General features: G+C 33.7%; 1 protein-coding gene across 2 annotated transcripts in view; it reads right to left on the reverse strand.

Moving 5' to 3' along the window:
* LOC124353738 (ecto-NOX disulfide-thiol exchanger 2) overlaps window positions 1-22,602 on the reverse strand; it is a 41,452-nt gene extending 18,850 nt beyond the window's left edge. The window contains exons 1-8 of one of the 2 annotated variants that reach the window (XM_046803726.1): window positions 22,204-22,602; window positions 19,360-19,425; window positions 18,182-18,361; window positions 9,852-10,005; window positions 8,466-8,673; window positions 5,940-6,159; window positions 4,767-4,892; window positions 2,221-2,454 (exon numbers count right to left, since the gene is read on the reverse strand). In XM_046803726.1, coding sequence (XP_046659682.1) covers window positions 2,221-2,454; window positions 4,767-4,892; window positions 5,940-6,159; window positions 8,466-8,673; window positions 9,852-10,005; window positions 18,182-18,361; window positions 19,360-19,402 — 1,165 coding nt within the window. In that variant the 5' untranslated portion in view covers window positions 19,403-19,425; window positions 22,204-22,602. Of the gene's footprint in view, window positions 1-2,211; window positions 2,455-4,766; window positions 4,893-5,939; window positions 6,160-8,465; window positions 8,674-9,851; window positions 10,006-18,181; window positions 18,362-19,359; window positions 19,426-22,203 lie in introns of both variants that reach the window. The other variant, XM_046803725.1, reaches the window with a different exon arrangement.
* Window positions 22,603-26,529: the final 3,927 nt, after the last annotated feature.

Consider the following 26,529-nt stretch of genomic DNA (forward strand, 5'->3'; position numbering starts at 1 on the left):
AGTTTAAAGTACATTTTAACATCTTCTCCAAATGTCACTCATTTTGGTGATAACAATAACGTATTAATTTAATATTACACTTCATTTTTCGTTTTGTGTATGAATGAATATACATAGTGTCCCATTAACCACTTTCAGTTCAATGATTAGCCTAAATTAACAAAACACAACTCTAATAAAAGACACTTGGTTTCCAAAGCATCACCACTGTTTATAAAAAAAAAAAAAAAAAAAAAAAAAAAAAAAAAAAAAAAAAACGGCTATTCTAGATGAATATTTCAGCCACTGCTACAACAAAATAGGATTTCTTGAGTTATTTGTTCACAGATATTACATATAACAATTCAAAATAAATTAATTCCCAATAGTTAAATTGGACAGTTTGTGTTTCATATACTGCAGTTAACATTTTTATTTGCATTTGAAGGTGCTAATTTTGTAATAAAATTAAAAAAAAAAAAAAAAAAAACAATGTTTTCATAACAACGTAAAATTGGTATACATATATAAAAATATAATACTCACTTTGAAATCCTCACAATTTCTACTTTTATTTACACTGGCATGTTAATTAAGTAATTGAAATTGCAAAAACTTCTTTTTGTTCAACTTATTAGCTTAGTAATGGAATGGGATGAATTGAACAGAGAGGCTATTTCCAGTTTTACCTTTATTCTGTCCATTTCCCAAAGGTAATGAATTTGAGCAAATCAGTGAAGATCTCATTAAACAGAGCAAAAAGAGAAGTACTTATAATGCGGACAGTACTGATAACAAATGCCTGATTCAATCAGAATTTCAACCTGACCTATTTTGAATTAGGTTTTAATACCAAAACGGTAAGAAATATTCCACAAAATGACGTGTTTTTTTTTCATTTAACAAAATTTTACTGCATTTAACCCTGGAACTGGCGATCATATTTCTCTCAGTGGCAGAGTGTTTTTAGTGCTTCATACATTGCCTTATATTTATTTTATTATTACATGTTTACTATAAAGTACCTATGTCATATTATATATTTCTTTATTCAGCATTGTTCAAGGAACATTTTTCACATAATATAATAAAAACAAAAAAAAATACCCTTACTCTACCTCTTCATAAAAAAAATTTTTTTTTGAAAAAAAGAAAAGTTAGTTCAAAGTTTTTGATTTGTAAAATTGTTGTTGTTAGTGATATGCAAAAACCAAAATATAAAAAAGGAAGAGCATTTAATTCTGAGTAAAAATAAAACAACACATAGTTTATAAGGTATTTATTTTTACATGTGGTAAACGATACAAAAATCTTTCACTGACATTCGAAAGTGCTACTTACCAACAAAAGTAAGAACTTCAAAGCTCACTTGGATTTGTACAATCTTGTAACTATTAGTTTATATTAATTTTCTATTCTTTTATTTTTTATTATATATTTTTTTAATTATGTTCTGATTAAATGTCTAAATCGGAATCCTCATCGTTGCTTATTTCATGTACAACTAGTTCAGAAATGTCACTTGAACGATTGCGGAAATTACGATCCGTTACACAAACACGCACAAAAAACTTATTATTATTGTGTCATATACACAACCATCATTACAACAAACTCAAACAAACAATAAACCAGACAGAACATCATGCAGCTAACGAAATAACAATAGCCGAATGAACCAGTTGACTCATCGCTGCGCGCGCAACTAGCGCGGTACGCGGGAGAATGTAAACAAACAGTTCAGAGATTATAAAACGTATGGACGTGTAAAGAAACGATAAAATTATTTATTAGTGTATTATTTACATCAATTGAACCTTCCCCTTTCGATTGGTATCAATACCGATACTCTTTGATCGTGTTTTAAGTACGTAATATTACGAAATAAAAGACGTATTAAAACGCCCGATATCGGGCGCTGCCATCTAGGATGCGACTAAAACACGCCCGATATCGGGCGTTTGCCAGTTCCAGGGTTAACAAAGATTTAAATCTCAAATCCAAGAAAAATCTCGTTATATCATAATTTATACTTGTTAACTGACAATTTTCTGCCAATTGAGTACATTTACACTATTTATTAATACTAGATATCACAATGAAAGCATTAATCCTTTTCAGACCATAGACAATAAATGCTATTGTTTTTATTTATGCCAACTGATATAATATCAACATTATCAATGGTCTTGTAAGAGTTAATTTGTTTATGTCTCAAGTAACATTTTTTACCGAACATACTCTTGATCTTATCGGCGATGATGTTTGCCTCATGGTCGCTATAGTGTACCACAGGGGGTGGGGATGGGACACGTAGTCGTTCCTTCTCCATGCGATCACGGTGGCGTTGCTCACGCTGTAACTGCCGTTGTCGACACTCCCACTCGTACTGATCGTCCCGTGCCTGGGCATAGTCCACATGCAGGCGTCCCGTATTGGGGATGTCTGTATTGGACCCAATACGCATCCGGTATCCTGCAATACATAGTTACTACCTAATCATGATGGCTTTTATTACTGAACTAAAGAAACTAAATATATAATTAATAAATAACTTAATCAATTTAAATATTAGATGTCCATTAACAACAGTTAAACCTGACCTGTACTAGAACTAAGCAGTTGATATGAAAAATGTATTGATGAAAAAATTGAGATTATTCAATACTTGACCAGTCAATTAAATATCGAATAAAAAATGTATGACCTTGTATACATTGAGAGTCACTCTGAAAGTTTTAACCCATTGCGGATCGTATTGTTTTGGCACGCGGGCACGAATTAATTTACGGCAGTGGCCGCACGAACAGCAATGGTGCGCCACATCGTATCGCTCGCTATAGTATACTAGAAAATTCAGCTGTGAAGGTATTCGTTCATATGGAACATGAGCCTACTGGGGTATGCATGATGTAGGAACGATAACACGCGAGCAAGGTTCCGGGGTGGCAGGGATGATGTCTGAATCATAGTCTAAATAAAGCGTTACACGAAGCGATTACAACATCCGGGCCATTGTCTAGACTAAACCCGCCAACATGTACGTCTGAATCGATTAGATGTGTCACTAACCTCAAAAGTATTATAATAACAACTGAGGAAAACACCTAATCAGAAGCGCTAAAAAGCAGAGAGTAAACTCATATGAATGATTTTTCAACTTCGACATACAGCTGCGATCTGTAGGATATTTATAAAACTTTTGAAAACTCTAAACATAGACCGTTGTTAAACACTCTTAGTTGACAAGTGAAGACGATCGCCCGATCTATCAGACACTAATAGAACTATTTGGAGGGAAACTTAAAAGCAGATCGCTTTTGCGACCTGAGCTCGTCATCGTGCCGTTAGGCCCGGCCGCTGCGTGACGAGCCCAGCTCATCAGTGATCCGCAATGGGTTAAGATATATGCAGACAGCGTATATTTCAATAATCTTATCATTCTTATCGGATTGTATGAGCGCCATTCAGTACCTGACTCACCAGTGTACCTGTGTTGTCTGTTTGGAATCAATTTTATGAAGTTATTGAGAGAGCATTTTCGGACTATGATTTCAAAGTCAGTTTATCTCAAGAGTAGAGCGTCAAAGGTCACAAAAATTGCCTTTGGTTCTGTGCTACTGTTCTTTGGTGGTTAATTTCAAGGGAATTGAAATTAATTATAAGACTATGAACGTTAGGAAAGGCCAAATTCCACCGTCATTCAAGAAAACGTTGATCAGGTGTGCACTATGATCGTAGATAACAGACATTGTACTTATTTTATAACTGAAGCTTTCCTAGGGATTAGATTCGCAGCAGTGTGACTTGCATGACTTTTTAAAATTGTTTCTCAATGGTTACACCTCACAATTTGAAAGATAAACAAAAAGCTGAACATATGAGAATCAGTTAGCAAACCCTCCAACTACTTAAAAAAGATGGTCACCAGATTATTTCCAAAATTGTCAATGGTAACAAGATGTACATAACATTTCATTATGTTCCAACTCGAGAAAAGAGGGCGAGAAGAGTGTACAGGTTTTTTTTTAGTCCTTTACGATGGCCAAACAACAATCGCTGAAGAAAGTAATATACGCTGTTTCTTCAGGAGTACGGGACTGGCAAAGGCTATTAAGCTGGAGAAAGGACTGCACAGCAAATCAGTACACTGAGTACAGCATGTGAGAATTTCTTCAGGACTTAAGATCAAGGGTTTAAATTTGCACCACCATAATGCCTCTTCTAACGCTTCTTCAAAAACTTTGGAGGTTATGGCCGAAAATAGAATCAAAACAATGCAGCACCCTCCTTATTCACATGATTTCGCTTTGTGAGACTTCTGGTTTTCTTCAATCTGAAGAAACATTTGTACGGTCATCACTTTTCTTCGGGAGCCAAAATTGATAATGAGATTCTCAAATATTTTGACTCCATTCCAAAAAGTGGCATGGATGCTTTCAACATGTATGGAAAATCCGATTGAAAAAAGTGCATTGATACTGGAGGGGATTACTTTGAACACGCCTAATGCTTGGTAGTATAGCAAAAATGCTTCATATTAAATCTTTTAGAGCAATCCTCGAACTTCATGTTACATCATGAGAAAATTTTCTTACAGTTACAGAGAAATTATTTGTTGACAAATATACTAAGTAAATTTTGAGATTATTCCAATTGAGATATCCAGACTATTTGATTTCAAATTCAAATAATGAATTAAAATATTTTGAACATTGTTGTCTTTTTCAGAAATTTTCTGAAGTTGGTAAGAAATGCAGATTGGGAGACATCCCTTAGTTACCCACCAGAGAAGTAGAGAGCTTGATCGACTGACGCTTCATGCAGGAACCGAATGTGGCAAAACTTCTTGTTGTTCAGTCTGACAGTCAGCATTTCACCACAGCGTCCAAACAGTTCTCGTATCATCTCCTCTGAAAAATTTTTTTGTTTTTCATACATGCTGTAAAAACAACTCATTTCATAGATTTATAATATAGAAAACATTATTTATTCAGTTAATAAATAACAAATATTTTCAAAATGTTATCTTATTCGAAAGAAATGTAACTTAACATATTGGCATACTTTGACGAGACCACCTCGTCAACAAGTAGTTCGCTGTTTTCTCATAAGATATCAACACTATTCAGCCTTAATTTCGTTTCTGTGTTTTACGGAATAATGGGAATGAAATAATTTTACTTGGCAGACTGCCAACCCTGCAGTTGGAGACAGCTGGCTCAAGTAAACAAAATAGTGAATATGTAAAACGACGCGACATGAGGCTTTACATAGTAGTGAAATTGATAAGATATATTGATAATGATGGATATATTTATAAATGTCTATGACAGTATTTATTATGATGTTTAAGAAGAGTTAGAATGTGACAGTGATTTAGAATTTAGTGATAACAAATCTGACAATGACAATGCCCATTGTCTGACTCTGAATCTATAATTGTCCATTTTTGTTTTTAAATTAACATTAGCTCCACTAGCTGGGGTACAAACTACTGTTTTCTACAAAAGAATAAACATAAATTTGGTGATCCATAACTAGAGAAAACAATCTTAAGATTTGAAAAATCATGTTATAAGCCCAATAAATAAGTATATTGGCAGTTTCAGTAGTTAAGCATGTTGACCCAGCTTACAACTGGTGATGTGAATGCAGCAACCAAAATGCCTGGTAGTGAAAGGGTTAGCACATGTAATTACATGAATACTTCCTACAGTAGGATAAGTAATATAATATTAAACCATCCTTACAGTAATATCCTTGCTAGAATTTTCTTCACAATAATGACGAGCAGAATTTTCTACCACCCATATATTTTACCCTTTATATTGTGAACAATCTAAAATATTATTGAGTGTATACAAAATATCATACCAGCATTTGCAAAAGTAGACAACGAAATATATACTAAGCTAGCCATAAAATATTTTCTTTTTTCACCAACAAATACAACTCACCTGTAGCGTTTTCTGGGAGTCCACCGACGAAGATGGTCTTGCAACCAGGTGGTCTCTCTCTAGTAGTAGGGGGCGGAGCATTGGGGCTGGGAGGGAAAAGCGTAAAGGTCTTAAAGTGAATGATCTCCTTGGATACCATCGAAGGATCTGGGGGAATGATGGTGCCATCAGGGCCCATCATAGGGCCTTCCGGGCCTATTGCCATTCCCATCATGTTATACTGAAAAGAAAACATTATTTAATTAAAACATAATACATCAATATAAAGCATCTATACAGAATATTTTGTCCCATTGGGATTTTCTACTAACTATAATAGAAAGTGTTAAAACAGAACATATTATTTTGGAATTAATGACAGTGGTTATGAATAATGGGGTTACTAGGTCATCTAATAGATCAAAAATTAATAAACATACTATTTTGTAAAAATAAAAAAATAATCAACTAAATAGCGTAAATTAAATAAACGCAATGTTATAACATAAGTAAAAATATAAAAACAAAAACATTTCTAAAAATAGATCCAATACGCAGTTGCACAAATAGGTCAAGAGCCAATTAAAAAACTCCTTATAAGATGATTTTGCTTCTGATTGGTTTGCGTAGTCGTGAGCAAGTGAGGAGAGGGAATGACCCATGGGGTAAAACAGTCTGGTCTCTCTGAGCCGTACCGACGAGCAGTTCTCTTTTTACCGTTCAAGTAAACAACTCGTATTTAGAGTGGGACACATGTTCACCATTAAATTAAATATTATTTTGAGTTTTATTTTGATACAGTGTAACAATAAACAGCAAAAACGTGGAGGATATAGAGATACAAAGCAAATTAGCTAATGCAAATAGGTGTCTTGGGGCGTGTACAAAACTCTTTACGTCAAGATTGTTGTCACAATGCTCCAAAATAAGAATTTATAAAACAATTATTCAACCAGTCCTAATGTATGGAAGTGAAACATGGACATTAACGATGAAAAATGAGGGGCGGTTAATTGTTTTTGAGAATAAAGTTCTCCGAAAAATATTTGGACCAATATGTGATGAAGGGGTGTGGCGAATAAGAAAAAATAGAGAATTACGCAGTGTATACCAAGATCCTGATATTGTGGATTTGGTGAAGGCAAAGAGAATTAGCTGGCTAGGACATGTACATCGGAGACAGGAGGGCACAAGGTTAAAAGAGGTCTACCAGGCGGTACCGGCAGGAAGGCGCCCTTTGGGTAGGCTAAAGATAAGATGGTGCGATCAAGTGGTCGAAGATGTGACCCGGTGTGGAGGGTCTGTGGATCTGGCGGAAGACAGGGTGGCGTGGAAGAGGCTCATAGACGAGGCAAAGAATCGACTGAGATTTGTTACGCCCCGGCAGTAAGTAAGTAAGTAAGTTTTATTTTGAATAAGAGAAGTGCGGCTGTGTGATGTCGGTATCAGGACACCTGCAAGGCCGTGAGTTATACATCTATTTAAATCAGAAATTTAAACATTCTTTCAAAATTAATTCAGGAGATTTTTTATTCTTTTTACTTCTCTAAGTTTATTTTTTACATTTTCAAATAAATCTGTATTTGAAAATATTGGACTGTAGGCCTAATTTACTTCTCCTGATAATATCACTAAAGTGACAAAGTTCTCAAATTTAATCTTAAATCTTTAACAACTTAAAATGTATTGAAAATGTGTAAATTATTCTTAATATACTCAATAAATAAATTTAATAAAATTTAATCAATCTTCAACAACAAACTATTTCTTTTCATAATTGAGAGCTGGAATTAACTCTGATGTATTAAACTATGACTATCTACTACATCATCGGTAACCATAGGCTTTGCTTTTCATCGTAAACATAAGTTTATCGTTCAAAATTACTGGTACCATTTTTAATATATGCAGTACAGCTCATCTTCTGCTGCACATACATACAATTTACAATGAATTTCCAATGTCTCCATTTTCTTTACCAAAAGAAATCTAATCATGCTATACATTTCACAGTGAGTGGGAGAGTTAATTGCAGTGGCCATATTGAACACCAGTGTAGAGCGTTTAGAATGGCTTAGCAACAATCACTGTGACACTGTCACATAAATACTGAAGACAGCGTCACCCAGAACACACCACTACTCAGCACCACCCAGAATACACCACTACACCCAGACAGAACACACCCTTGCCCAAGCAAGTTACTTTCCAAATAACACTAATACATGCAAATATCTTTGAGATTTTTGTAGTGTTTCTTTTGTAAGTCTTCAAAAAATATTTTTTTTAAATAAGATTTATAGCAATATTAGCTAAAGTATAAAGCAGTTGAGGTGTGCATAAATTTTATACTTAAATTGAGACACCCTGCAGAAGGGTACGACATAGAATTACATGAAAAACTAGTTCAAATTTTGTGACAGGAAAAATAGAAGATATATATCTCTGAAACAAATAGCAATACATTACTTGTGTTTTTTCTAATTAAAAAAAAAGACCAGCAACATCTAATTAGCACAAATAAGACATCACCATGTATCCCCATACCTGTCCCATCATCATATTGGGGTCCATCATCTGAGCTCCCATCATCGGATTCATTCCCATGACAGGATATCCCATTGGTCCCATCATTCCTCCCCACATGGGAGCAGGGGTTGGCGGGGGCATATCTGACTGACCCTGAGGAGTCGGACTGCTCCCACCCAGCGGGGACTTGTCTCGACTGTTGCTGTTTGAACTTTCTCTTTCCTCCCTAGTTACAAGCATACAACAAATTTATGCTTGCACTGACACACTAAGTATAAAAGAGCCAATGAAGCCATTTTATTATTTAGTATTGATGTTCACATTATTCATGTTTTATAGTTTGGTGACAACAAAATTACTGTTTCTGAATTATATTTAGAATTTTAACTAACATTTATTTATTGATAACGGTTAAAATTATGTTTTTTACAAAGTATATTGAATGAAGTACAAGATAGAGAACATGTGTTATATGTAAATGCTAAAGCGATAGATATCTAATGGTTATTAATTAAAATGCAAATATAGAGGTCATTATTTGCATAAAATATAAAATTAATGTATTTGCATAATAGTGTGCGTACAAAGTTTTAACTAGCATATACAACATTGTGGGAACAATTGGATCACGGTAACTACCATAGTTCTTAATGGATGCAGACTAAACTTTGTACAGAGGCAGTATTTGAATATTGTTTGGATGAGCTCGTTAGCCAGTCATAACCAGTAAAAAGTTTCAAGATGGCAGTCATTCGCATTTGGGCAAAATTTGTAACTCAGGTATTTCACAAGATAAATAAAAATTGACAATTTTCATAAAATTATCAAGTAATTCCAAGCAACATTTATTCCTACTTATTTTTTGATAACTTTTCAGGTTTCAAGATGGTGGCCGTTTAAAGTTATAGAAATATACAATTGAACCATTATAAGTGAATATGTTTGCCAACATAACTTTAAATTAATTGAAACTAAATTAACTCTTTTATATTCAAATTTTGTTTTAGCCACCTGCTCCCTGAACTTGTATTTATTTTGGTATTTCTAGTCAGTAACGGCAGTCTAGCAAACAACTAGTTATATGTATACATACACTTATATTTAATGATTTAAAATTCTTAATACTTTTTTAGTGTTCCAAGGTATAAAAAAAGATATTCACACTAAAATGTTTTGAATTTTACCATGATCAAGATATTTCTCAAAAACTTACAACCTCTGTATTACTGACATTTAGATAGTAGAATTCTGATCATATAAAAAATATTGGCCTTTATAGTGCATTCAGAAAGGAAAAATTAAAACACATAACAAAATTAATTGGACATACTATCTATAATTTTGAATACTTAAAAATTACAGTACTTCACTCTTACAAATGAATTAATAAACACTGCAGCTTACCTACGATCACGGTCCCTTTCACGATCCCGACGGTCACGTCCACGGTCCCGATTTCTGTCACGTTCCCGCCGGTTCTCCCGATCGGAGTCTCTACCGTTCCTATCTCTCTCTCGTTCTGATAATGCTTTCCTCTGTTCCCTCTCTAGTTCTTCACCTGCATACAAAGCAGCAGGCTACAGATGGTATGTGACAAGGCAGCTTTTACTGCCTTTTAGCAATTTTAAGGTAAATATTAACAGAAAAATGTCATTTATTCGTCTCAGATTTTTTTACACAGATTTTTTTTAATTTGCTATGTTTATTAAACATTTTAAGGTGATCCAATAATATGTGCTGAGTTTCTTCTCAACGAGCATGCCTATGTAATTTCTATAATTTACCAATTCCATTCAGACTGCGTTGAAACATTGTTAATACCATTCAAATTTTGAAATTATCGACTTCACTGTGGAAAACCACCTTCTGTCAGCATATGTTACCCATTGGGGAAGGAATAAAGAGCCAGCCACGATAGCCAGCTTAGACTAACAGTTAATAAGTGATTTTTTTAAAATTAAATTGCTATATACAACAAAATTGCAATAAAGGACAAAATAAATCTTTCACTATAGTGATTTTTCGCTAAAATTGTGCAGCAACCACTAGTTTTCACTGTTTTAATGTTAGCTGCTTTAATTAGCTGATCATTATAAGATGAATATTAGTATTTTTATTTAAATGATTCTTTTTTTCATTTCTAATATAAAATAAGCAAATTACTTATTATTTAAAGAGGAGGAATCTGAATGAATACCTAGTGATACATTATTATCAAGCAGGACCAGTTCACTATTAGATCTTCTGATAATAGCCCTTTGATAACATTTTGTTCTGTAATACAATTAGAAAAAGGGTCACTAAGATATTATTATAAGTAACCTTACTAGAATAATTTGTCAGATTTGAATGAGATTCTTCACTGTCATAGAGTGAAACTGGCAGCAAATCATAATAAGAATAAATACACTTATTTCATGATTGCTGTTCAGGTGACAGTGATAAAGTACCGAAATCAGTATCAACAGATCCAACATCCTGGTCTGTAGTTTGAAAGACCCCTGACTAACTGAGGTCTACAACAAATATCTATTTCAATTTATTAGACGAATAAAGCAGATCAACAATAAAACTTCAATCATTAGTTTTAAGTAATTAAAAACTAAAAAAATTAAAAAAAAAAACTATAATAAAATATAAGTCACACAATAAAAATGAGTCGTAGGCAGTACAAACTGACCGTTCAGTTAATAATGTTATATGCTGCAACTGTACAGCGCAGAGGTTTATCGGAAGTGAGTGTATGAGTACAAATATAGTATCCATAAGTCATCAGTCAGCCGTGAGTCTGGGCCATTCTAGTTGTAGTGCAGAGACAGTTTGGATCTACACTGCGTCATACTTCACTGTTATCACCTAATTAACATTTTTACAGACTTGCTTGAGTGTTGTGTTTAATTATATCATGTGTTGTAAATGAAAAAAATGTCCTTCCACTAGTGACTAATTTACAGGCAATTAGGTGTTTTGAGAAAGGAGAAAAGAGCAAAAAGATGGGCGCAGATTGGAGTGTGGGTGAGTTTACTGTTGATGACTATGACAAAGGGATAATGAAATTGAACGTAAACCTATGAAAACGGAGAGTTTGAAAATAACATTGAATGTATTGCATTTGTTGTACTACAAAGCAAAAGAAAGTCCAGTTAGTGGGTCTGTTGCGAGAAAAATTCATTTTTACATGAGTGACTTTATGTAAATGTTGTTCATTAACTTTATTTCAATTCAAAACATCTCAGTCGTAAAGTCCTTGAAAACAAGCAATTCATCGGGATCTGATGGAGTTTCATCCAGGATTTTGTTGAGCTGTATAGATATATTGGCTGATCCTCTTGCACAGATTGCGAACTCGTCATTTGAATCTGGGAAGTTCCCATCACACTTGAAGCTCTCAATTGTAAAACCTATGTTTAAGAAAAAAGGAAGTCCAAATGAACTTAGCAATTACCGCACCATTTCGATCCTTTCTACATTTTCAAAAGTTCTTGAAAGGCTTGTGCTAACCAGACTTTCCAATTACCTGTCTGTCAATGGAATTTTACATGACCATAAATTTGGCTTTCGTGAGGGGTTGTCTACAGTCAATGCAATTTTTAGTCTTCTAACTGAGGTATCAAACTCATTGGATAACAGGAATCACGTGTTTGGCCTATTTTTGGATCTTATGAAGGCTTTCGACGTTGTGGATCACGGGTTGTTGCTCAAAAAACTTGAAAACTTGGGTATTAGAGGGAAAGCTTTTGATTGGATTGCTTCTTATCTCCTGAACCGTAGACAGATTGTTGAAATTCCTTTTATTGATGATACAGGGTGCTTGAGAAAACAATTTTCTGAGGAGCGAGAAGAAGTACGCACTGGAGTTCCCCAAGGCTCCGTACTTGGTCCTTTATTATTTTTACTATTCATAAATGACATCCATCGAAGCGTGAAAGGTTCAAAGTTGTTTTTGTTTGCTGATGATACCTCCTTGGTCATCTCTGGTTGCAATCGGGCCGAGCTTGAAATCCAAACCTTTGTTCAGGCCAGCAATTTGCTGCAGTGGTTGGGTGAAAAACTCTCTGTTTGTAAATACATACATCTAAAACCAATTTTCTTGATTTTGGAATTAGAAAGTCTGCTAAAACGTTGATTGAATCTCAAAACATTATGATTGGAGAGTCAGAAATGTGTCCTTCTTTGAATGTTAATTATCTTGGAATGGTTTTGGATGATCAGCTAAACTTTTTTTAGTCACATTGATAAAGTCACGAAAAAAACTAAGCAGCTGCATATTTTTGATGTATAGACTATCCTGTTTTGCTAGTGAGGAAATTCTTTTGCTTACTTACTATGGCTGTTTTTTATCCTTACCTTTGCTATGGAGTCTCTATATGGGGATACGAGAGTAAAAAAAACTCAATATGTTTTTCGTCTCCAGAAAAGAGCTATAAGGATTATTTTCAAGTTGAGCTGTTCCCAGTCTTGTAGAGGTTTCTTTCGCAGTAATAATATCCTTAAGTTCCCATCCATTTATATCCTTCAGTGTCTTTCTTTTTACAAAAAGTATCCCCACCTTTTTTCAGTCAACGTTAATCCAGCCCATAATTACTCCTTAAGAAAAAGAAACAACCTAATCCTACCCTGCCATAAAACATCTTTTTTTTGAAAAACAAAGTCTTTACTCCTGCATCCGCCTTTTTTAACTCTTTGCCATCCTGCTTGAAAATTGTTGTGGACAATAGGGAATTTCAAAAATCGTCTGAAAAAATTTCTTATTTCGAGAGAATATTACAGTGTCCGGGAATACGTTGAGGATAATAAATTGTAGATCACTCCTGTTATATTGATTTGGTCTTGTTGTGTTTGATCTGTCAGTAGTGTATACCTTAAGTTGGGATATTATAATTTTCTTGACGAATGCCTATGCATGTTATGTTTTTGGCAATAAATGAATTGATTGATTGATTGAACGCTTGATGTCTTAATATATAGTATAGTTTTGGAATTCCACCACTGTGCATAACCAAAGTTGAACACAGGAAACAGTTATGGCGTCTTTAACTTACAATCGTGGTGGCTCTATTGTACATATAATAACTCATACTTTACATCGGTTTAATTTCTGAATTAAAAAAGACAACCCTCAAAGTGTTATTATCGTACTGTGCGTTACACTTGAACCAGTGACTTTTAATTTAACTGTATCGGAGGCCAAGTCACTGATAGCGACCAACTATGACGGTTTTGACCGCTATCTCTCCGCCCCGGCCACACTCCGTTGCATTGACTCAAGACATACGTTGGCATTGGCTGCATATAGTTGGGATTGTGGCTTTCATCGATTAAACCAAACAATAATAATTCAAACTCATTGTTGCAATTATTCTTTTTACTTGAGCAACTTGGGTCTACACACAGGCCACATTGCCTATGTAGACCCTTTTCTTTAGAGCAACATTTCCTCAGGCAAATAAGATAAGAATTTATTATAAAAAACATGTTTAGTTACTTTTATTTGTTCCTTTAGTTTAATAATAATTATTACGTGTATCATTTTTGTTCCTGTGTATATTGTAAAATCTTGATGGAAATAAACTAATTCATTCATTCACTTTAAAGTGTTAGGGTTTTGTCATGTCACAAATGAAGAGTTCATTTAATATTTCCATTCTTTGTAAAGTAAAATGTAAGAAAGATTCCTCTATGCACTTAAGGAACTGAAAGTATTAACTCAGGATATTATGAGAAATACAAGTTGCTGAATCAGTCAGTGGCGTGCATCAGCTGACTGTCAGATGTTTTGGATAGGTATAAAGCAAATGTCATGTAGTTGTTTTCCTTCCGTGCTATTTTGATTGAGAATAAGTCAGTTTATTGTTTTTTTTTTTTTCAATTACTTGGACTTATTAGTGTACGTGTAGAAAGGAACGGAGACACTTGAATCTGACTAACTAAATATCTTTAGTCCAAAATAAATATGTATATAACACCTTTTAAAAATGACTTTGGAATGGATGTAACTTGGTTTTGTGAACTATCTGGTTTATTTTTATCTTTTGTTTTAACCATAGGAAGTGAACTCTTTTTAATTATTTTGATTGTTAAAAAGTTAATGTTGATAAAGTTTTGATAAATCTCAAAGTTCCCATCAATTTTAAGTATTATGTACTGACAATTTTAAATTGTGTCTAAATATTTATATGGAGTATATTGGAGTACAGTATTCAGCACTTGCCTGCACTGGTTCATGTAAGAAATGACTCCATTAAATAAAAAAAATGTATGTCAATTAAGAGAAGACACAATGGAATCGTCAAAAAAATATTTCCACTAAAACCACAGTACCTTCCTGAGGACGACCATCATCCTTCACTGTCTTTAAAAACGTCACTGCCAACGTTGTCTCGTCCAAATGTCACTTACCACACTAATGTGAGACACTGTGACAATGTGCAAGAGCTACAGGACTTGGACTGGGAAATCGTCACCTGCCATGAAGATATAAATGTAGCTTTCAAGGCGTTTGTTGACACCATATCGGAGAGTGTATTGAGAAACTCTCCTATCACAAAGTCCGGCATCAGTCTTTCCAGCATGGTTCTCCAAGGAGCTCATTCATCTTACCATTCAAAAGAAAGTCCTACATAAACGGTATAAAACTTCTTTATCTCAGTCTAGTTATACTCGGTTCGCCATAGTTAGAGCACAATGCAAGACCCTATCAGCAACTTGTTTTAACCAATACATCAACAAGGTGCAGAGCTCAATCAGTGAAAACCCAAAGGATTTCTGGAGTTATCTGAAGAAAGTAAATACCACCTGCACTGCGACTACCATGCACCTTGATGGCAACTCGTCTCAATCCAATAACGTCATAGCAAATATGTTTGCTAACTTTTTTGCGTCAGTGTATTCTCCTGATGATAACACATCACAAATGGAATGCTCAAATTCACTTTCCCAAGACATGATATCCTCCTGCCACTTTAATACCGAGGATGTATTGAAGGTGCTCAACAGTCTCGATGTCACCAAGGGCCCAGGTTCTGACTCAATTCCTCCATCCGTAATTAAACACTGCGCAGAACTGCTTGCTCAACCTCTCACCAATTTATACAATAAATCTCTATCCGGCGGAGTTTTCCCTGAGATCTTCAAAATAGGTCATATAGTGCCCATTCACAAAAATGGCGACATAAGAATGAATTTCCAGTGACATAAGAAATTATAGACCCATAACAATATTACCAATCTTGGCAAAGGTATTTGAGAGACTTGTCCTGAATAAGATTATTTTCCAAGTCAGAAATATGCTACATCCAAGTCAGCACGGGTTCCTGTCTAACAAATCAACAACCACTAACCTCGTGCAGTTTCAAACCTACATCATAGAGGCTTTTGCACAAAGACAGCAGATGGACTCAATAGAGCTGGACTTCTCAAAGGCTTTCGACAGGGTATGCCACTCCATCTTGATCCACAAACTTGAGGCTTATGGCTTCACAGGACCTCTTCTCAACTGGTTTGACAGTTACCTGCGTGGGCGCATGCTTCAGGTTAGATACAAGAATACCTTGTCCCACAGCTTTCCAGCTTCATCTGGCGTCCCACAGGGTTCTCACCTAGGCCCCATAATGTTCAACCTATACATTAATGATGTCATCAATGCCCTCAAATGCAACCACCTGCTCTTTGCTGATGATATAAAATTATTCATGAAGAATTCTACCGACCATGATGCGGCTCTGCTGCAGGAGGACATCAACTTGTTGTCCGTTGGTGTAGTATGAACAAAATTTCTTTCAATATCAGCAAATGCACCTCTATTACTTTTCATCGCACCATGAACCCAATCAAATTTGATTACTCAATCATGGATACACCATTGGTCAGGGTTAGTGAAACCAAGGATCTTGGTGTTATATTTACCACCAATCTAAGTTGGGAGCAGCATGTTATGACCACATGCAGCAGAGCCCTCAAAGTTCTTGGTCTTCTCTTCAGAGTTTCTAAGCCTTTCTCCGACCTGCGCGTCTTGAGGATGCTGTATTGCTGCTTGATAGGACCACACCTTGAATATTGTTGTGTGGTGTGGTTCCTTCACCAGTTGTACTTGAGGGATGGCATTGAGAGGGTGCAGAGGAGGTTCCTGAGACTTGCAGAAGTGCGCCTTGGATTTAGGTATCTGGATGTCCCAGTACAAGAGATTTCGTCTTATCTTAACTTACCTTCACTTGAAACAAGACACTCCATCCAAGACGTTCTCTTCTTGTACAAGCTGGTTAACGGAATCATCGATTGCCTAGACCTGCTACAGAAAATAAATTTCCAAATTCCCACTGGCACAAGATCTAGAGTCCTTTTTGCAAGAACTTCGGTGACAACTTCCTATGCAGCCAACAGTCCTGTGATTAGGATGCAGAGACTTGGATGCTTGCTACCAGAACACACGGACTTTTTCTGCGCTTCCTTGGCTTCCTTCAAGAGAGCTCTATGTGCTTCTCAGTGCTTGACCACTCAACTATGAATTTCAAAACACACACACGCGGATGCGCACGCACACCTGTGCTCGTGTTTGGTTTTTGACGGTGCCTTTAGGGGGCCATACCCATAAGTGCCTTATTGCCTGGGTTTAGTTTTTTAGTTTTGTGTTAGTCATTGTTGCTAACTTATTACTATAATTATAAATTATGCTCGCTTTTGTAATGGTTGATCCGTTGGAAATAAAATATAATAAAAAATAAAAATAAAGAACCATCAGTAGAAACCCCAATGACATAACCCATATCTTTTATAATTTTTGTGTAAAAAACCAAATAAAAACGTATAGATCAGGATCAGGAACATATAGAACATTTAATAAACATGTCACTGGAACAGGCCCACAGTAATGACGAGTTAAGACACAGCAAAGCCTCCAAGTATTGTTAACTCCAATGCCCCAAATCCAAATTTTTCAAAATACATCAGAAAAACAAATACTCCTTGTAAAGCAAATAAAATAAGAAGAAATAACCAATGTAGTGTTTCACAACAAGTTGCTAAGAATACAAAATTTTAAATTACAGATAAAACTCCAGTTAGCAACCATTATACAGTAAATACGCCAATCCCACTGACATCAAGAATCTCTGAGGGTAAACGATTCCCAAAAATCAGAGCGGGAAGCCTAACAACGTACAACGTAAGAGTGTGGCCTGGACAGGTAATACAGCAACCAAATCCAGTCACTTTTGGCAGGGGCCCTCCATATTCTGCAAAACAGATGAGGGACACAGGAACCTATGAGGAGTTCTTTCAAAGGAAAATAAAGAGTTTTGAAGCAAACTGCATCACCAAAATTTACCCTCATATTCAACCACCCTCTCCACCTACTCATGGTCAGCAGTACCAAGTACAGATGGAAGTCCACCAATCAGACTCTCCTTTTTAGGACAGCCACTTCATATAAATTGCAGAATGAAATCAGTTTAACTAACCATGTGAAATCAGCCACTGATACTCAAATGTTGATAACACAAACCTCTAATTACTAAGGCAATAAATCTGTCTTTATAATATTCCACTTAAATATCCAAGGCATAAAAACAAAAAGTAAATTAAATGAATGCTTTCTCAGAAGGAAGAGACGATATTATAATATTGGGCATAACTGTATATTATGGTATGGTACTGAACACTGGTGTAATAATGATGAACTTTCTCTACTACACTCCTTGTGGTTATTCTATTCTAATAACTACATAGTTTAAATTTACCTGTCAGAGGCATTGGAGGTTTGTTTTTGTTTGTATTGAATTCAAGAGGGGCATCATTCATTCCAGGACTGTTTCCCATTTGTTCTGGGTTCATAAGTGGCCCCATCATGCCTTGAGGAAAGCCCTGAGGTCCGATCATCGGTCCCATCACCATTGGTCCTCCCATCATCTGACCTTGTCCTGTACAAATTAAATTTCAGTAATTTTAAACTGTATTATTATTGTTTAGTAGAGGCTAGAATCGTATGGGAGTCGTAATAATGTATGTACATGATTTTAGAAAAATGTGAAATACTTTTCAATAATTTGAAATCAAACCAGAAGACCATCATATTTTAGAAATTTGAATGTGGGTAGTTTTATTACATGACTGATAATATTACGGCTCCCAGGCAATTTAGTTAAAAAAAAGCATTTTAATCATTTCTCCTAATATTAGAAATGTGAATCATGGAGTAAATTAAATATTTGGCCAATGATAACAGTTACTGCCACAATATGTGTTATTATAGATAAAAAAAATACTCCCCTTAGTAAATAAATTATTCTTATAGGAGAGGAATACAGTTTGCTTGCATTTAAATAATGTATTTTAACAATGTATAGAATGTGTGAGTTAGAAAGTTATTAAAAAAGTTATTTCTAACTCACACATTCTATACATTTCCATAAGTTTTAAAAATGAAAAAAAAAAAATATAGTGAAATGACAAAATTTGAATGTCTATGTCAGGTAAAAATATAAGAATAGTATTAAATTGCACAATAAAGCTCTACTAAGATTATTGTTTAATATTTAATGATGTATTAACATATGTATTAAAATTCTTTCTCAAATGGATTTGGAATTGGTAATTTATATATATATATATATATATATATATATATATATATATATATATATATATATATATATATATATATATATATATACACATACAAATATATGTATGTAGACAAAGATGATAAATACTTTATTTGTAAACAAACACTCCAATAATTATTGAATTTTATTTTTGTGAGGCCTTTCACGTTTTTTTATGGTAGAATGTAAATATGATAAATTGTTTTAATTATATTTAATTTTAAGTAAAATTTCTAGCAAAATATGTATAATCTTAGGAGTTAATGTTGACATACTCCAGACCAAGATACATGCACAAAATGACTGTCACTAACCTTGATGGTGAGCCATCATAGGCATCTGCATGGGGGGGCCCATCGGAGGAGGGGGAGGTGGCGGATCTGGAACCAATCATATTATGATGATAGCCACATAATAATGGCTATGATACAATGTAAATTCCATATTATAAGAACTATAAGAATTTTTATATAAGAAATATAAATTCCATATAATAGTTTACTTTCATATTTATAAATTAAAAGTATGGTTTTTGTTTGTTACGTTAGATTATTTAAAAGATTTGTGTGTAAAAAGGTTTGGATATTAGCTGATTTTTTTAAAAGGTTTTTAGAATTCACATCTCTAATAAATTAATAAATTAATAATAAAAAATAAACATTTATTTGTTTGATGTACCGGAACCATGCTAATTGTGAATAAACTCAAGAGTCTGATCTTTGCTAAAAATAATATCTATTGTTTGCATTTCAATGTAGACAAGAAATATTTTCAATATCTTCAATTTCAATTTTCAAAAATGGATAATTATGAAGTTTGCATGAAAGATTGCTCTCTTTCCTTAAGCACATATAAACTCTAATGCCTATAGGAGAGGGTTTTACCACAACTTATGTAATACCAAATTAAACTTCTGAGACAGACTGTACACAAAGGGCTGAGGTTTTCCAACATTTAGTTTAACCATCAACTTGTTTTTGTTAGCTGAGCATTAGCAAAATCTATCACTCATGAGTCTAGAAAACTTTAATTTCTGTCTATCTGTCTACATCAGTTTGTAATATTGTTGTAAAACAAGAAAAAAGTCAATTTTACAATTAGACCTAAGTGATATTTAAATAATTAATAAACAACTATAAAAACCATAGTGCACTACAAAATTAATACTCTTGAAACTTTCAGTTGTTTTGGAAAAACGTTTGTTCTGAGAAATGAGATATATATATATATATATATATATATATATATATATATTATTTTATGCACAAAAACAAGCATTATTACATAGAAAATTTAAATAATACTTTTTTTGTATTTTTACAGCATTTATTAAAAAAATAATACTATCTATTTGTTATTAAAGCCCATTTTATGGTAATCCACTTACGTTGGGTGTAAAAATATGTATATAAGCCAATGGGTTGAGTTAAATTGTGATTGGCAACCCCAGATATTGATTTCACTGAGACCAAATGAACTTGGGCCTTCTCCATTCATAACGAAACAAAAGGTAGGAGCGGTGTGAAACCGCCAATGAATTCCACCAAGGAGTTTCCCCCTCACTATCCCCACCTTACTTCATAGCCAGTTCCCACCACAAACCGAAGTGAGAGAAGAAAATGGCGGGTGACAGTGACAATCATTGAAACCTAACCCATAAACTTACAAATGAAATATATTTGCTAAATAAAACAATCTACGGGTTGGAATATTGCATAACTAAATATAAATTTATCCTTTATAACTGTCAGCAACTGTCATAAACAGAACAAAATTAAACTATAAAAGTCACATCATAGCTAGCTGTTTTCGGTGACAGATTTGAAAATCATAACAAATATTTACAGACTTGCACGTAGACAAACTGAACATTACTTTTTCTTAAAAAATACAAACGGCTCTAGTAAGATACACAACTGTACATTGTTCTCAAACATAGAAAATGGCTCCAAGATGATACATATACCAAGTGAAATTGCACAATATACACTACATTATGACATACAATACATCTGGTTTTATGGGCTGGAAAATTTTTATTGGGCTATCAATGAGTTCGAAATCTTAGATTTGCATGTGGAGGGCGCAAAGATATATTATACTCCAAAATACAAAACGGCTCCAGGATCACACATATACCATGTAGGAAGGACATAACAAAATTCGAACCAAATTGTTGCAAAAGTTGGAAGAATTTGAACTCATGAGTAGCCTAACAAAAAAAAAACCAGCGCTAGTTATTGTGCATAAAACTAAATGTATTTTATGTAATGTATATTGTGTACTTTCACATAGTATATGTGTCATTCTGGAGCCATTTTGTATTATAGAGTATAAAATAATTTCAGGCTGTCAACGTGCAATCTAAGATTTCAAACTCATTGGTAGCCTAATAAAAAATTTCTCAGTGCATAGAACCAGATAATGTAGTGTATACTGTGTACTTTAACGTGGTATGTGTCATCTTGGAGCCGCTTTGTATTTTAGAGAATAACATACAGTTCTGAGCACCTACTTGAAGATTTCGATCTCATTAGTAGCCCAATAAAAATTTTCTCAGCACATAAAACCAGATCTATTCTATGTTATTTTAGTGTATATTACCTACTTTTACGTGATATATATGTATCTTGCTGAAGCCCTTTTGTATTTTTTAGGAAAAGGTCAACTTCAAACCGGCTATGTGCAAATCTGTGAATCTTTGTTATGATTTTCAAATCTGCCACTGAAAATAGACAGTTATGATGTTGTGACTTTTATGGTTTATTTTTGTTCCAGCTGCTGACAGTTTAATTATAACCGATAAATGTTTATTTAGATAAGTTTCCATCTCTTAGATTGTTTTTATTTAGCAAACAGATTTCATTTGTAAGTTTAAATGTAAGGTTTTAATGACTGTTTTGCTTACCATCTTCTTATTTTCACTTTGGTAAGTGGTGGGGACTGGCTATGAAGTATGGTGGTGGTATAATTGAGGGGAAAACTCCTTGATGGAATCCATTTGCAGTTTCACACACAGGTCTGGTAGGACCATTATGGCAATAAAGTAACTTGGTAATAAAGTATAAACTTCCTTAATGTAGAATGAGAGAGTATTCTGTTGTAATATTATCTGTTCTACATAATTACACTGTTAAAATCTTAAATAATATACTTACTGAGAGGAAGAGGTGGATTTCCTGGGTAGTTTGAATGACATGCTTTTACTTTATGTCAGACTAGCCAACTAACAGACTATGTAACTTATTGTATTTTTAATACGCAATATAGTTAATAAAGTCTGGAAATATCTGCAACTACCGTTATTCCAACCACTAATTCTTGGTAAGGTAGTCAGTCGGTTTTTTCTTCTTAATTCAGATCCATTATATCAATAAGTTTTCTATGGAGTAGGCTAGAATGAAATATTTTATCCTAAAGAACCATTCTAGTTATAACTGTGCACTGAATAAATTTAATCTCACAACAGAGAAATTGATTGACAGCGAATAATTCATTAATCCTAATACGAATATCTTTTTTAATCACTAAAAAATATCAGAGACAATAAGCTTGCTTCGCTAGTCGCTACTACAATCACAATCTAATTCTAATACATACAGTCGTGCAGCTGATTATTAAAAAAAATAGGAGTTAGATGTCCAGTACAGCGATACTAGCGCTACTTATATATTATATACATATTTTTCATTTGATGAAATAGCAATTAAAATGTCAAAATACTCGTTGCAATAAGTGTATCAATCACCGCTACCACGGTATGGCTGAAAACAAAGGGTTGCAGTCGCCACTTTATTTTTTGAAAAAGGTTACAAATATAATTCTTACTTGGTAAGTTTAAGAGCGAATGTTTATGCCCTATTACTATAGCTTACTAATAGCCCATACTATAGGGCTATTACTATAGCCCTATTTCTTTCTTGATGCCAAAGACTAACAATATGTTTTGGCGAGTTTCCATTGTTTTTCCATTTTCTGATTGAAAATGTATCCATATTTTCACAAATTATTGCTTATACTTTTCAGATTATGCGGAGAGTCGTCAAGAAATATTGTTCTTAATTGTCAGAATCCACCGATAAATGATGGAAATAGTACATGAGTAGCTGTCTCATTCATACTCGTAAAAATTACCATTAATCTTATACACCAGAGCACTGTTAAAGGTATTTTTGATTCTACTTGTACCAAAATCTATAAATCTTACAATATAATCTTGATTAGGATTACATGATAAGTTCTAAATAGAGACGTATCGTCCATAAACAAATTTTCATGTTTATCATGCTCTGGCGAATTTTTTAACTTGTTCTTGTAATAATAATAACATTCTTTCTTGATGCCAAATTTAAGTCTGATGTTATCAACAAACTACTGCAGTTTATGAGTTGATGGTAAATTCCCAATATATATGCCAAAATGTTTAAATATATATTATTGAAAACGTTTTAATTTGATTATGCTGTTACCATATTTATTACTTGACTCATTAGTACATTAAATAAATCCATAGATAAATAAAAAATAGCAGTCGTGGGACTGCCGATAGAAGTGAAAACGGAACTATTAAGTTGAGAGTAATTAACAATACGTTATAGTAGCAGTACACATCTGTAATTGTAAATGTGACGCGTTTTTAATTTTCCAATTTTAAAATCCACGAAAAAAATATTAATCAAATAACTAGAAATCTATTTTACCACGCTAGTAAGATAAATCTTATACCGTAATTATAATACTCATTTCATGATGAAGAGGTTAAATATTAAAAACATAATTAAAATGAATAATGCTAAATTTTAAATTGCTACGGATAAAGTATATAAATTGCAATAACAATTAAACCCACAATATTTTTAAAACTAATAAATTAGTTAAATTAACTTGGTTCTTTCGTAAAGGTATTTTTATTGCACAATAAAACTAATTTGTTGAGTTAATACGGTAATCAGTGAGCCAATGCGCCAACTATAGTTTCCGGCAAAAAACGTCCACTCATCACTTCATACGCTACACTACAGGCTAAACTAAACTTCCAATAAAAAAATGATAAAATTACAAAAAAAAATATTCATCTATTTTTCACACAACTTTCTCGCTGACAAATTTTGTCTGACCAAAAAATAAAAAGAATCCTCGCTTACTACTTTTTTCTTGTCATTGTAAACGCTATGTAAAATGTAAACAATAATCAAAATTATTTCGAAATTTTTTTAATATTTAAAAATGTAACCAATAGATTGCCAATATTAAGAGCTTTAATTTGACGCATCTTACAGAATTGTACGACATTGGCTTCACTTTTAAATTGCAAGAGGAAGCCGTAAAGGTCACTGATTTTCGCAGTCTGTTTTCATACTCCGCCGGACAGTTTTAACACAGCGAGACTGACTTTTTCATGCAGGTTAGTATCATTAGCATGTCGGTGATGCGAACCGAGGATTTTACCCTCTACCAAAACGCTCAAAACGCGCCTAAAGAAGTTTTCACTTCAATAGAAAAAATATGTTTCGTATTTGGTTTCTGTGAGCAATTAATTGTATTTGTTGTCTATTTTTGCTTTACTTGGACCCCTACTGCTACTCTTACATATGAGTTTTTTGAACTCTTTTGGGGTTTGAACATAATTTAAAACCTTTCTATATTTGTTTTCGCAAGACTTTCTAAATGATTTTATTATTGGTTTGAAACTTTTTTTTTTTTTTTTTTTTTTTTTTTTTTTTGACTTTAATTTATTTACAATCTGTTTATATACAACAAACAATAAGTAAATTTGATGATAAATCTTAAGGACATGGTTAATCAAAGTTCATTAACCTTAATTAACATAAAACAATTTAAGAGATTGTTCATCTTTAAAATCGATCAGCTAAGTTTAAAAGAAATCAGGTCTTTTTAGCCGAAATTGATGGTCACTGTTGTCCAGCAGATTAATAGCCAAGTAGTTAGGATGAGAGTTTAATTTGTTTTGATACTTGATGCAGAACTTTGGAATTTCTTCAGTAACAAATGGGATATTCGTGTCTCTGTGAATGACTTCATTACGAACATACCATGGGGCCTGTAATATCTTTCGGAGAACTTTAGATTGGAAACGCTGTATAATTTCAATATTTGATGTAGAAGCAAACTCCCCACAGTTGAATTCCGTACGTCCAGATGGGCTTTAGAACAGTCTTGTACAACAACAGTTTGCTTTCTATTGATAAATGGGATTTGTTCCCCAAAAAGCCTTTTGTTCCATATGTGTGGGTTTCCAAGTCAGCTTCCTATCGAGATGTACACCCAGATACTTAGCTTCATTTCTTTGAGGAATTTTGAAATGTTGTTTAAAAACACTGGTGGACAGGTGTCATGTTTCAACGTAAATATGACGTGAACAGATTTAGTTTCATTCACTTTAATTCTCCAAGTTGTAAGCCAAACTGTAATAGAATTTAAGTTAGTTTGTAGAATTTGTGATGCTACAACATGGTTGGAGTGGGATGCCAGTACGGCAGTGTCATCGGCGAAATGTTGCTGTCAAAGAATTTTGGTTAGTTGGAATGTCTGCAGTGAAACTTTTTACTTCACAAATTTTATGTTCTTCCTCGGGTGTGGGTTAAAAACGATTTCATTAGAAAGAGTCGACTTCAAACTGGTATAGGTGTACCTATGGATATTTCCAGTCTCTATTCCCAATTTAGTTTGAAATCTTTTAACATGAAGGTTAGTTTCTCTGTTTTATTAGGCAAATTTTTTTTATGTTAACGTAGGTGGTTTGTTAAGAACATCAAATAGTGTGGAACATCAAATAAAACATTCCATACTAATTTATTTTAATTTTCATTCATAAATTGAGACAGTTAATAATGTAATGAAAAAATGTTATATTGTTGTGAAGATACAATACATGTTTGTAAAGTAAATTTCCCCTCCTACTATTTACAATCCATTTCTTAGATATTTCGACAAATATATCGGTGTTAAAAATACAACTCTGGGGATTTCTTTCTACTATTTGATTAGTTAAATTCTCTGCATACGTTATTTCGCGATGAAGACATTTTCACGTGAAATTGACACACTAATGTATAATACAAGACGTAAAGATTAAACAAGACAGTTTTAACAACTGGTTGTTCATGGGAGCAGCGATGTGCTTGCTGACCACCAGCTTGCGATGATTGTTGTCTAAGGGAATCCATTTCACCAAATCTTCGCGACTGAATGTAGTAAACTGTGGTACAATACCCACTACACTATTGACTTTAAATCTTTATGTGTAACAGAAAAACAAAAGAGTGGAAAGTCAAAGTTGAAAGTCGATGGCAGGATCTGATTTCAGCGCAACCTTACGTTGTAATACCCTCCCTACTCACCGGAAACGGAATGTAGTAGTTTTCGTTTTCTATTATACAATATTAACTCTACCAACAACTAATTACTTTACTTACTTTGATTGTTCGGATGTTTTCACCAGTATTGCACAATAATATAATCAT

This window comes from Homalodisca vitripennis, chromosome 2 (assembly GCF_021130785.1).
Source record: "Homalodisca vitripennis isolate AUS2020 chromosome 2, UT_GWSS_2.1, whole genome shotgun sequence".
In the NCBI taxonomy this organism is placed as follows: Eukaryota; Metazoa; Arthropoda; class Insecta; order Hemiptera; family Cicadellidae; genus Homalodisca; species Homalodisca vitripennis.